The sequence below is a fragment of the Sceloporus occidentalis genome, unplaced genomic scaffold (genome assembly GCF_023333645.1).
Source record: "Sceloporus occidentalis isolate IW3139 unplaced genomic scaffold, rSceOcc1.0.p SCAF_1, whole genome shotgun sequence".
Lineage (NCBI taxonomy): Eukaryota > Metazoa > Chordata > Lepidosauria > Squamata > Phrynosomatidae > Sceloporus > Sceloporus occidentalis.
Window position 1 is genome coordinate 78,974,584 of NW_028316981.1, and position 11,830 is coordinate 78,986,413.

The following is an 11,830-nucleotide window of genomic DNA, read 5'->3' on the forward strand; positions in this document are numbered from 1 at the left end:
GTCCTGTACTAGTGAGGCAGTGAGGGAGCGGGGGTGGTATTCAGATCATGGAGAAATGGCTGGTTTTATTGCATTCTGCATGGGAGAGGAGGACAGGAAGGTGCACTTTTGTATGGAGAGCACCCACCTTTTTCTTCTCACAGACAAGCAGTGAGATGTCCATATCAGTACACAGCAGCAGCAGAAGTCCCTCCTGGGGCAACTGTCAGGTTGTGAACCATGTCCAGAATAGGGCTTACGCTGGCAAGGCATTTACAGGTAGCCATCAAGAAATGAATGAAAGAGTATTTTTCAGAGTTTTATCTCCCTCCCTAATCTTGAGACACAATTTGTACTGATAATTTTTTTTAAAAGATTTTGATTCTCTGAATTATTTGCCAGATTACAGACATTATGTTCATGACAAGTATACATAATCTGGTGGTTCTGTCTCTAATCTGCTTGGATTTGTACATGGCCAAACTGTGACTGTCTTTCTGAAACTTGAAATAGGTACACTCATGACCCCCAATTACATCAACAATTCCACTGCCAATGTCACTCTCTGGTGCTCCTGCGAGAACAGCGGAAATGAGAAGGAGGACTGTGATGAAATCCTTGGATCATTTGCTGACAACAGATGTCTAAGTAGGTGCACATGGGCATAGGAGACTGTCTTATACCAACTGTCAGACTACTAGGTCCATCTAGCTTACTATCCCACTCAATCTCATATTATTTATTAGTTCATTATAAATTTTATTAATTTGTTAATAACAACAAATAGTTAAATATATATTCTACCTTCATTACAATGATTATAATAAATACAAACAGATAGTATTATAATAATTACAATAGTCATACATTATTAAATTTATATAACACTTTCCTGAAAAATAGCATTCAAGGAGCTAGCTATAATAATATATAGATAAAATATAAAATTAGAATGCAAAAACCCACCAAGAACTCCAATTCACAACTGGCAATTGATTCAGGACAAACAAAAATGTACTTTTCTGTACAATGCAGAATATGGAAACGTTATTAGCGGAGGGGGCTACCACTTGCAGAATCCAGTAGCCAGCAGTGATCTTGGGTGTTGGTGGGCTCTGAGAGTTGTGGTCCAAAAACTGGCTTCATCTGTACATTAGATTTCTGTTTTGTTTTCTATCAAGGAGTTCAAAATAGCAGGAAGTGGTGATGGCCACTAGGTTATTGCTTTTAAAAAATAATGCAGAAATTTTGCCAAGGACAGATCTGCAAACTTCTGTATAAGCTGAGTAAAACCGCCACATTCAGAGGCTGTACACCAGATGTTAAAGAACAAACATCAGAGGCTTCTAGCAAAGTGAGACATCTTCCCCAGTTCACACTTCCAGAGGAGAGGTTCTTTTTTCCCTCCACAATGGGTGAACGAAATGTGAGGGAACTCTGCACCATTTACACATTCCCAGTTGGCAAGGCCAGTGCTGTGTGGAGGAGAGGGGAGTTTTGCTGTTATCTCTAACCAGTGATGTACTTTATCTGGCACACATTCTCTCCCGATAGGGAAAGGCTTGGGAGCGTGAAAAGCTATCCTTAATGTAGGCACTTGCCGCATGACTATCAGTTACTAAATGAACCTTTGCTCCAATTTACCAAGTTTTTACTTGTACTTATATATTATTAATTAAACACTACAGAATTGACAGTTTTTATTGTGCCAACTAGCTGAACAGTATAACAGTGACCCTCTTGATCCCTCTGAATGAGAGAGAAAGAACATTAGATGTGGGTTAGAGCTGTGTCCAAGACCTCCTCCTTATCTGTCATTGTCAGTGCATTTCTTATAATCTTAAGCCTTATTAAGATTTAAATATTTTATGAACGTAAAAGACAGTATTTTATGAGGAACTTAAATAAAGAACTAAACTTCTTAAATATTTAATGTCTCACCTTTTCATTTGTTTGATTTTATTTGGCGAGAGGTTTATTGTGCCCATACAGTTAAGATGTGGTCACTGCTCTTAAGTACTCTTTTCCCCTTTGGAAGTGGAGCAGGGAGGATTTATAAAGAGCCCTGCAAACATTGGCTGCTTTATGTCCCAGGCAGATTCTGCCACCTCATGGGGGGAAAACAGCCCTAGCCTAATCTTGGGGGTTTCAGCCTAGTGACAGATTGCATTAGAATAGGGTATAAACATCTTGTTCATCAAGAGTAAGTTGATGGTGCATTAATTGTCAATTATTGCTCCTCCAACAAATAAGAGAACATGTCTCCTGTGCTCACTTTTAACAGTTGTGTAGAAGAAAGTACTGTGTGCCTTCAGGTCATTTTCCACTTATGCTGACCCAAAGGAGGACCTATCACAGGATTTTCTTGGCAATATTTGTTCAGAGGACGTTTGCCTTTGTCTTAATCTGAGACCGAGAGATTCTTTAGCAGGGATTTGAACCATGGTCTCCGGAATCATAGTCCAATGCTCAAACCATTAGACCATGTTACACTACTGTTAAATGTAGATGCAGGAGTTCTAGCCTAGCTGTCCCTAGCAATAGATCATTTCATCATTGCAGAAGACTACAGAGCTGAAGCAGAACAGAAAATGTCTGCTTATTTCTGATCAGAGCCCTGTCAGGGATCCAGAGGCAACAGAGATATTTTATGGTTTCTCCAGTTGAGCACATTTGCAGCAGAAAGGCCAGTGCCTTCCCAGAGCACAGAATTTGTACCTTGATTATAAATATAGCTTCAGATCCTCACATAATCTCTTCTGTGTTTTCTACATTGCAGAAAGTGCAATCCAGTCCCAGATGAGTCCATACCAGGTGTATACAGATGTTCAGGAGCAGCTGCAGTTTACACCTTCCCTAAACATCCAGGGAGATAGCACCAGTACAGTTTTTACTGCAAAAATGTATTGGGTATGAAATAATAATAATAATAATAATAATAATATGTTTTATTTATAAACCGCTATTCCAAATAGATCATAGCGGTGTACAAGAAAATTATAAAACAGTACAAGAAAAATCTACAATTAAGATACACTGTATCTTCAGGCTAGCCCCTGATGACGCTGGGCCAGCCTGTTCTCTCCCTCAACGGCCGAAAGATGACAGTTACGGAGGGAGGGCACTCTGTCTTCAGGCCAGCCTCTGATGACGCTGGGCCAGCCTGTTCTCTCCCTCAACGGCCGAAAGATGACAGTTACGGAGGGAGGGCACTCTGTCTTCAGGCCAGCCCCTGATGACGCTGGGCCAGCCTGTTCTCTCCCTCAACGGCCGAAAGATGACAGTTACGGAGGGAGGGCACTCTGTCTTCAGGCCAGCCTCTGATGACGCTGGGCCATCCTGTTCTCTCCCTCAACGGCCGAAAGATGACAGTTACGGAGGGAGGGCACTCTGTCTTCAGGCCAGCCCCTGATGACGCTGGGCCAGCCTGTTCTCTCCCTCAACGGCCGAAAGATGACAGTTACGGAGGGAGGGCACTCTGTCTTCAGGCCAGCCTCTGATGACGCTGGGCCATCCTGTTCTCTCCCTCAACGGCCGAAAGATGACAGTTACGGAGGGAGGGCACTCTGTCTTCAGGCCAGCCCCTGATGACGCTGGGCCAGCCTGTTCTCTCCCTCAACGGCCGAAAGATGACAGTTACGGAGGGAGGGCACTCTGTCTTCAGGCCAGCCCCTGATGACGCTGGGCCAGCCTGTTCTCTCCCTCAACGGCCGAAAGATGACAGTTACGGAGGGAGGGCACTCTGTCTTCAGGCCAGCCCCTGATGACGCTGGGCCAGCCTGTTCTCTCCCTCAAGGGCCGAAAGATGACAGTTACGGAGGGAGGGCACTCTGTCTTCAGGCCAGCCCCTGATGACGCTGGGCCAGCCTGTTCTCTCCCTCAAGGGCCGAAAGATGACAGTTACGGAGGGAGGGCACTCTGTCTTCAGGCCAGCCTCTGATGACGCTGGGCCAGCCTGTTCTCTCCCTCAACGGCCGAAAGATGACAGTTACGGAGGGAGGGCACTCTGTCTTCAGGCCAGCCTCTGATGACGCTGGGCCAGCCTGTTCTCTCCCTCAACGGCCGAAAGATGACAGTTACGGAGGGAGGGCACTCTGTCTTCAGGCCAGCCTCTGATGACGCTGGGCCAGCCTGTTCTCTCCCTCAACGGCCGAAAGATGACAGTTACGGAGGGAGGGCACTCTGTCTTCAGGCCAGCCTCTGATGACGCTGGGCCAGCCTGTTCTCTCCCTCAACGGCCGAAAGATGACAGTTACGGAGGGAGGGCACTCTGTCTTCAGGCCAGCCTCTGATGACGCTGGGCCAGCCTGTTCTCTCCCTCAATGGCCGAAAGATGACAGTTACGGAGGGAGGGCACTCTGTCTTCAGGCCAGCCTCTATAGATCAGAAACATTCAAAATATAATTAATGTTATGTAATATACAAATGATTTAGCATTAAATCAATTGTCATTTAGATGTATTCTCTTATGAGTGAAAGTTCAATAGAGGAATAGAAAATAAATTCACTTTTAGACCATATCCAATTTGTGGTGTGTGAGACTATTAATGAAAATGCTCATATATCCTCTGGTTTTCCATCATAAGAAGGAGCCATGAGGTTTTTTTTTTAATTATAAGTATGCAAATGTGCATGGCTATAAATATGTATGTTTGAAAATGTATTTGCACATGTGCTTTGGTCCGTGCAGAAAGTCTGTAATAAAATACATGCATTAAGAAAGGTGTGTACCAAAACAGAATGAAAATCCATGCAAGAAGAGGTAGAAAAGGCTCATCACCACCCAGTATATAATTTGGATAGGACAAGAATCTTGGTGGGATTTTAAGAAACACAATGAAAATAAAGGGGGCAGATTTTCACATCCCTAGCTTCCCAAGGAACTGTTACCTTTGATATGAGAGAGGCCTTTGAATGTGAAACAAGAAACATCTGCAAAGGAGAGACACCTTACAGTGTAAGGGGCTGTACATACAGCCCCTAAGGTGTGGCAAGATGGCACCCCTTTCCTAGCCGGATTGGGGCCATGGCAACCTCACGTCACGGCCCTGATCCAGCCTTTTGAGGGCACAAAACAGAGCCGCAAAAAGTGCTGTGCTATATGGCACTTCTTCAGCACTGTGTCAAATGGACGCAGTGCCAGAGGAGCACCATGATGCTGTGTGCCATGTGGAGCAGCACAGAGCATCAGAGTGCCCTGGGGGCAGAGCTGGGCATGCATTATGAGGATGCTATGCCCCAACTTCACCCCCATGGCCAGTATGTACAGGACTTAAGAAGACTTCAATTAGATGCATCCAAGCATTAATTTGACAGTTTCTCCTTCTCTCTTTCTAGGAATCAGAGCAAAAGAAGATGCAGTCAGAAGGTCCTAAGAATAACCAACTCCATATTTCTAATTCTTCATATTCCAGAGGTTGGCTTTCCTCCTTCATTCTGCCCACAACACTTCTCCTTTTATTACTTGGTCCACCTTAATATAACATAACTGGTGATGCTTCTTTCATGTATTTTCATGGCAAGGGAAACTGGACTCTTTCATGCCAAAGAGGATGCAGCCATCACTGCAAGCCTCTTTTCAAAGTGCAGCCTTTGTCCAGACCTCTGACACTTTCACTTGCTCTTCTGTGCATCCCAGGCTTGGGGCTGGTTCCAGGGCCCACAACAGGAAAGAGGAAAAGAAGCTGGCAGGCAGAAGATTTTGAAGACCTGTTTGTCAAAACTGAAATAAGAGTAATCATGTTTTCAGTGTATTCCCAAGGTGTCATGGTTTCATTTTAAGGCAAAGGAGAGGAATTTCATGTAGCAATATCTATATCACTGCCCTTAGTCTTGATTTTTGGGACTATGTTGTATAATTGTCCAGTTTTTTTAAAATATACAAAACAAAGTTGCAGCCTCTATAAAGGCTGTGATGCTGAATTGTAGCCTCTGCATCTGTTCCCTTTTTACCCAAATTATCTTCATCTTTTACTACTCATGAAAAATTTAATGCATCCAGGTTAGCTTCGGTTAAATGACATCAGTCTTCCTTTTCCAGTATTGTATTAACCTTTCAGGCAATCATAGGAATATTCATTAAAGAAGGTTTTTCATCGACGTTCCCTGGGATCACCAAACAGCCACAGAGCAAAGATGGTCTCCAATTTGGACTGATCTAGCATCTCATCCTGTGTCTTTCTGTACGGCACTAGACTTCTTATCCATGGTCTAATTAGTCTGGATGTAAAGATTTGTGTGGCATTAATTGCTTTCTTCTTTGCTGCAATCAGTGGTATGTTAATTCTGAAGCTATATTAATAACCATTACATGTGATCACTACCTTGTTGACTAGTTTAGCAAGCCAATCCCAGCAACTTCTCTGTGTAGGTATTTGGTGACTGTGGAAGATAGAGACAACAATGCATTCTGTTCCTTCCCCACAGAATATGGTGGTTTTGTTACAAGAGTTAACTGTTATACTTGCAAGGATCAGGGCCGTTTCACTGGAGTGGGGAACCTGTGGCCTCACAGGTGTAGCTCCCATTAGTCATTGTTCATGTGATTAGAGCTGTAGATTCTCTGTCCTTGCTGGATCACATAGTAATGCTTCTGTGATAATAACACTGCTCAGTTTTACTATGCTTTGCATTTTTCTTAGCTGAGCATTGGTCTCTTCCTACTCCTGCTCAATGAATGGGTCTTTTAATTGCTCACCAGCATATACACTTTATTTCTATATTCATTCAATGTATACTAAGTGTAGGATGGTGAGGTATGATTTGCATAGAACTGCCAACACATTCTGCAGTAGTTCTCATTATTTCAGATCCTTAACAAAGGTGGTTATGAAAGGCACCTGTGATGCCTATACAAGTAAACTTGGCAGCATAGTTTCTTAAAAAGCAAAAGGACAAAATACTAAAAGTATTAATAGCAAAAGCTTATGGAATATTGGGTTTGGCAATATAATATTAACAACACAATATAGGGATGGATCCCCTGTATTTGAAATGTTCTGTGAATCCAGACTGTAGAACAGAACTAAAATCCATGTGTGCTGAGGGCTTTTTCAGAAGTAGAAATGGTCTGCACCTTTCCTTAGGGTGACCAGGTCTGCAGCTGCAAAAGAAGAAGAAGTTAAGTCTTAACGTTTAACTAAAAAATTCAGAACACAGTTTTCTTTACTAGTTCAATTGTCTGATCAGGTTTATTTCTATTTTCTCTTCTAAAGTTATAGCACTTAAATGTGAATTCATGTGAACTCACAACATATGTAGATATAACAATAGAGCAACTAAGATCAATTACCAAAATAGAAATTATTAATTTGCACAAGAAGAAGCTCAATGCAGGGTTTTAAGGGCACACTTTAGTCCAGGGTAGGTGCAGCACCCATGTGCAGAAAGTAAGTAGAGCTCTCTATCCTTAGTTAGGATGAATGGGTGTTGCCTCACCCTCATTCAGGCCTCTCTTTCACTCCAACACAAATTACTATGCTCCAAATCATTAGCCACTTAAACTGTTGACAAGAGAAAGTGGATAGCAATAGGGAAGTAGGCACCGAAGCTGCACCCTACTATTCACTTGACTGGTCTCTTGCACTGCTTCCGCACCTGTGGATGAGACAAAACCATGCTCACAGTACTTGCAGTGGACTGGATCATGTCCCATCTCCCAGATGTCTTTGTGTCTAGTACATTCTGGTAAAACTACACTTCCAGTATTTGTCACTGGAGTATTGAGTCTTTGTTGATTTTTCTCTGTTGTTGAATTATTTCATACTACCTGTATGGTTATAACAGTTAAATTTCATCTGTACTGAATCCATTAGCAACTCCCATGCCTCTACTGAAAGGGGAAATTGCAGGGCAATAGAAATCCCTAAAATGTTATCAATCATCTTCAATCTACAGTCTGTGTCTCTTGGCAAACATAGAGGAAGTGGGAGCATCCACAGCTGCTGTAATGTAAATTTCAATATCTTAGAAAAGTAATTCAGCCCATAATATCCAAAATAAAATTTACCTTACAATTCTGGGAGTCTCTTTCCTTTGCATTCTGCAAGAGATGCATTGAATGTCATGTTCTGCCCAGTAATGACAGCACAATGCAGCCAGCTTTCACAACAGGTATAAAAATAAAACAGCCAGAAAGATCTGTCTGTTCCCTCCTGCCAGCCTACATGGTTAGAATTCAGTTGTATTTATCTAATTAGATGCTGGAAACATTGTTCCTCAGCTACAGTATTGGTCAGGTGAGCAACCTTCAGCCCCTCAGCATAATCCTCCTTGGCCACTCAGACCCTGTCAACACTGACTGGCAGCAGTTTTTTCAAACAGATCTGGGATTAAACTAGGTACTTTCTGCATTCAAAGCACATGCTCTGCCACTGAATTGTGACTCTTTCCCTGCCAGCTGCACCAATTCTTGGAGAGAACCTTATCCTAATTGTCCATATTTCAACATCAAGGATGGATCACTGTGAAGCCCTGTACATTGGAGGGGCATTTGGAAACTACAGCTGCCTCAGAACTGAGTGGCCAGATTGCTAACAGACCCACCTGACCGATTATATTGTGCCAGACCTAAAATAGCTTATCTGGACCCTGGTTTGATTCGTGGTGCAACTGAAAGTGTGAACTTTAACCAATAAATCCTGGGGCATTGAAGGCCTGCCTCTTCCTCATGAGCACCTGCATATTCCTTATGACTAATGTTGGGATCCCCACTGCTGCCTTCCATCTGTTAGGTGTTTGCCCACCACCAGTTATATTATCTTTCAGGCACTTTCAGCCTTATTTGTCTGAGGCATTTAATGGGTGATGGCTTATGCCTCTGTTAATGCTTTCTTTTGTTTACTTTTTTCTTTTAAATTGATGGATTTTATTGTTAATTAGATTTTATTGCTTTGTAAGATGACTACTTGAAAAGCTGAAAAGCAGAATAGAAAGGCTTTAAATTGGATACAATGGCCAATAAACAAGAATTTTACAAGTATGGGTAACTATCTAGTTACAATAAAATGAAAGGAAAAACATGTTTCCCAGGAACCTTCCCAGCAGTTACTTGGTGTCCTGCATTTGTTGTAACTCTCATGCCGTAGAAGTGACACCATCTGACTGCCAGGGATGCATTAATCTTCTAATCCCACACCAGTAGCTTGTTAAGTGCAAATATAATGGAATATGGGAGGCGACTATTACTGAAGGAGATAGCAGTGGAGGGGCAACACTGTTTTGTGTTTTCCTAATGCCTAAGGATTTCCACAGATCCTATAGAAATCAGTGGAATGGTGGAGAGTGAGCTAAACAAATCACATGTAGCTTCTTGGTTTGAGTACTAGATTTATGCTGTAGGATAGCAGAAATACATTTGGTCATCCAGTTGTATTTCACCAAGCATACCAGGCACAGAGTAAATGTGGTTGAGTTCATGGTAGGCACTCTCCGACAGGCACCCACTGAATTCACAGAAAAAGGACAGACATGTATTACAACAGTGCTGAGCAGATTGCTGGGGATGTACAGTAGGCACCCCATATCCATGAATTCTTTATCCATAGATTTAAGCATTGTCTAGGCACATCTAAAGTTTCACATCACACATCACTTTTATAATAATAATAATAATAATAATAATAATTATTATTATTATTATTATTTCTATACCGCCCGGTGGCAAAGCCAATCTGGGTGGTGAACAACATAAAAATTTACAGAATAAAATATACATAAATATTTATACTCCCTTCCCCCCTTAAAAAGTATTAAACACTTGAATGTATTAAAATGGGACTATAACAATGTATAATTATACTATCCTAAACTAAACCCCAAAACCCTCAGTAATCCTCACCATCAGGGGATGGGGCCACGAGAGGAATAAGGGAAATTGGGGAGCCCGGGAGCCTGGGCCGGAAAAAAATTTAAGCTGGAAAGGCCTGCCGGAAGAGATCCGTCTTGACAGCTTTTTTAAAGCTGTCTAAAGATGTCAACTGACGGATCTCATCCGGCAGGTCATTCCAGAGCTTAGGGGCGACAACAGAGAATGCCCTTTGAGAGGTAGCCGCAAGTCTAGATTTTGAAGGCTGCAGCAAATTCCTCCCAGAGCGGAGAGCGCGGGGAGGATTGTACGGGAGGAGGCGGTCTCTAAGATAGCTTGGACCCAAGCCATTTAGGGCTTTAAAGGTGATAACCAACACCTTGTACTGGGCCCGGAAGCTGATAGGCAACCAGTGGAGGGACCTCAAGACAGGAGTGATGTGGTCCCTCCTAGATGTTCCTGAAACAAGCCTGGCTGCCATGTTTTGGACCAGCTGAAGTTTCCGGGTCAAGGACAAAGGTAGTCCCATGTAGAGCGCATTACAGAAGTCGAGGTGTGAGGTTACCAGCGCGTGCACAACAGTCTCAAGGTCCCTTACTTCCAGAAAAGGGCGCAGCTGGCGTATCAGCCGAAGCTGATAACAGGCACTCCTGACCGTCGCATCTACCTGATTTGTCATCAGGAGCGACGAGTCAAGGAGCACCCCCAGATTGCGAACACAGTCACTGGGGGAGAGTGTGACTCCGTCCAGGACTGGAGGTTGTAACCCAATTCTTGGTTTCGGGGCCGCTACCGTGAGCACTTCCGTCTTGTCTGGATTCAGTTTCAATCTGTTTTTCCTCATCCAGCCCATTACTGCCTGAAGACATTCATTGAGAGAAGAGATGCCATCAGAATTCGAGGCCGACGAACGAGACACGGAGAAATAGATTTGGGTGTCATCAGCATACTGATAACACCCAGCACCATGACTCCGTATTATCTCACCCAGCGGCTTCATATAGATGTTAAATAACATCGGGGACAAAATAGCCCCCTGAGGAACCCCACAAGTGAGGTACCTCTTACTGGAGCTACAGTCCCCGAGTAGCACCCTCTGAGACCTGCCTGAGAGGAAGGATCGGAACCACTGCAAAGCAGTGCAAAGTACTCAAGATGTTAATATATACATTTTAAAAAACACCAAATTATTATTTCTAAAATACTCCAGACAGGTATTTTGGTTGTTTAATAAGTTGGGGAATTGCTGTAAACTGCCTAGAGAAATTTCATTCCCTAAGATGGTATATCAATACATAGATACATACACACACATATGTATATATAACTAGGTGGTCTATGTTATAATCTGAATAACAATCTGTAAACCACTCTGAGAGCCTTTAGGGTTGAAGAGCGGGATATAAATACCGTAATATATATATATATATATATATATATATATATATATATATAATAATCAAATGCAAACATACTTGCAAAGACATGTTTCATGATATATGTGTTCTCATCAATGAGGCAACTTTGGTGGTTTGTTAATCATATATTGTATATAATAGCCATCAGTGGCTGAGACTACTTTGAAGGCCAAAACCAAAATTTTATTTTCAGATAGGTCAGTTAATGAAGGATAGGTCTGTCAGTCACAACTAGCATATAAAATATCTCTTAATTTCCCCAAATACCTTCCAGTAGCTTTGAACAAACAGATTATTCCTTAATGGCTCTGTTACTTAATGCTCTTTTAAAATTAGCCCTTCTTGATGACTATCAGGGATTATTCTCTGAGCTCTGAAGATACACTGTTGATCTATAATTAATTATGAAGTGATATACAATACTGACTTACTGTTCTGATACGGAATTTGTAAATTCTCCGTTATTCAAACATATACTCCTAAACATGTATATTCAGAAGAAGTATGCTCCACTGAGGTCAGTAGGGTTTATCCCCAGATATGTATAATTATTACCTTAAAGGGGTAATACTGGTGTTTGCTCCACTCAGTTACCTACAGTTAATTTAAGGCTAGTTAGTTTAAATAA

At 42.3% G+C, this 11,830-nt stretch overlaps 1 protein-coding gene across 1 annotated transcript in view; it reads left to right on the forward strand.

Annotated features, from left to right (window-relative positions):
* The window catches only part of LOC149321673 (GDNF family receptor alpha-4-like), a 29,519-nt gene extending 21,522 nt beyond the window's left edge, over positions 1 to 7,997 (forward strand). The window contains exons 6-8 of the mRNA XM_089526768.1: positions 493 to 627; positions 2,759 to 2,889; positions 5,317 to 7,997. Of these exons, the coding sequence (XP_089382894.1) occupies positions 493 to 627; positions 2,759 to 2,889; positions 5,317 to 5,457 (407 nt within the window). The 3' untranslated portion in view covers positions 5,458 to 7,997. The remainder of the gene's footprint in view (positions 1 to 492; positions 628 to 2,758; positions 2,890 to 5,316) is intronic.
* Positions 7,998 to 11,830: the final 3,833 nt, after the last annotated feature.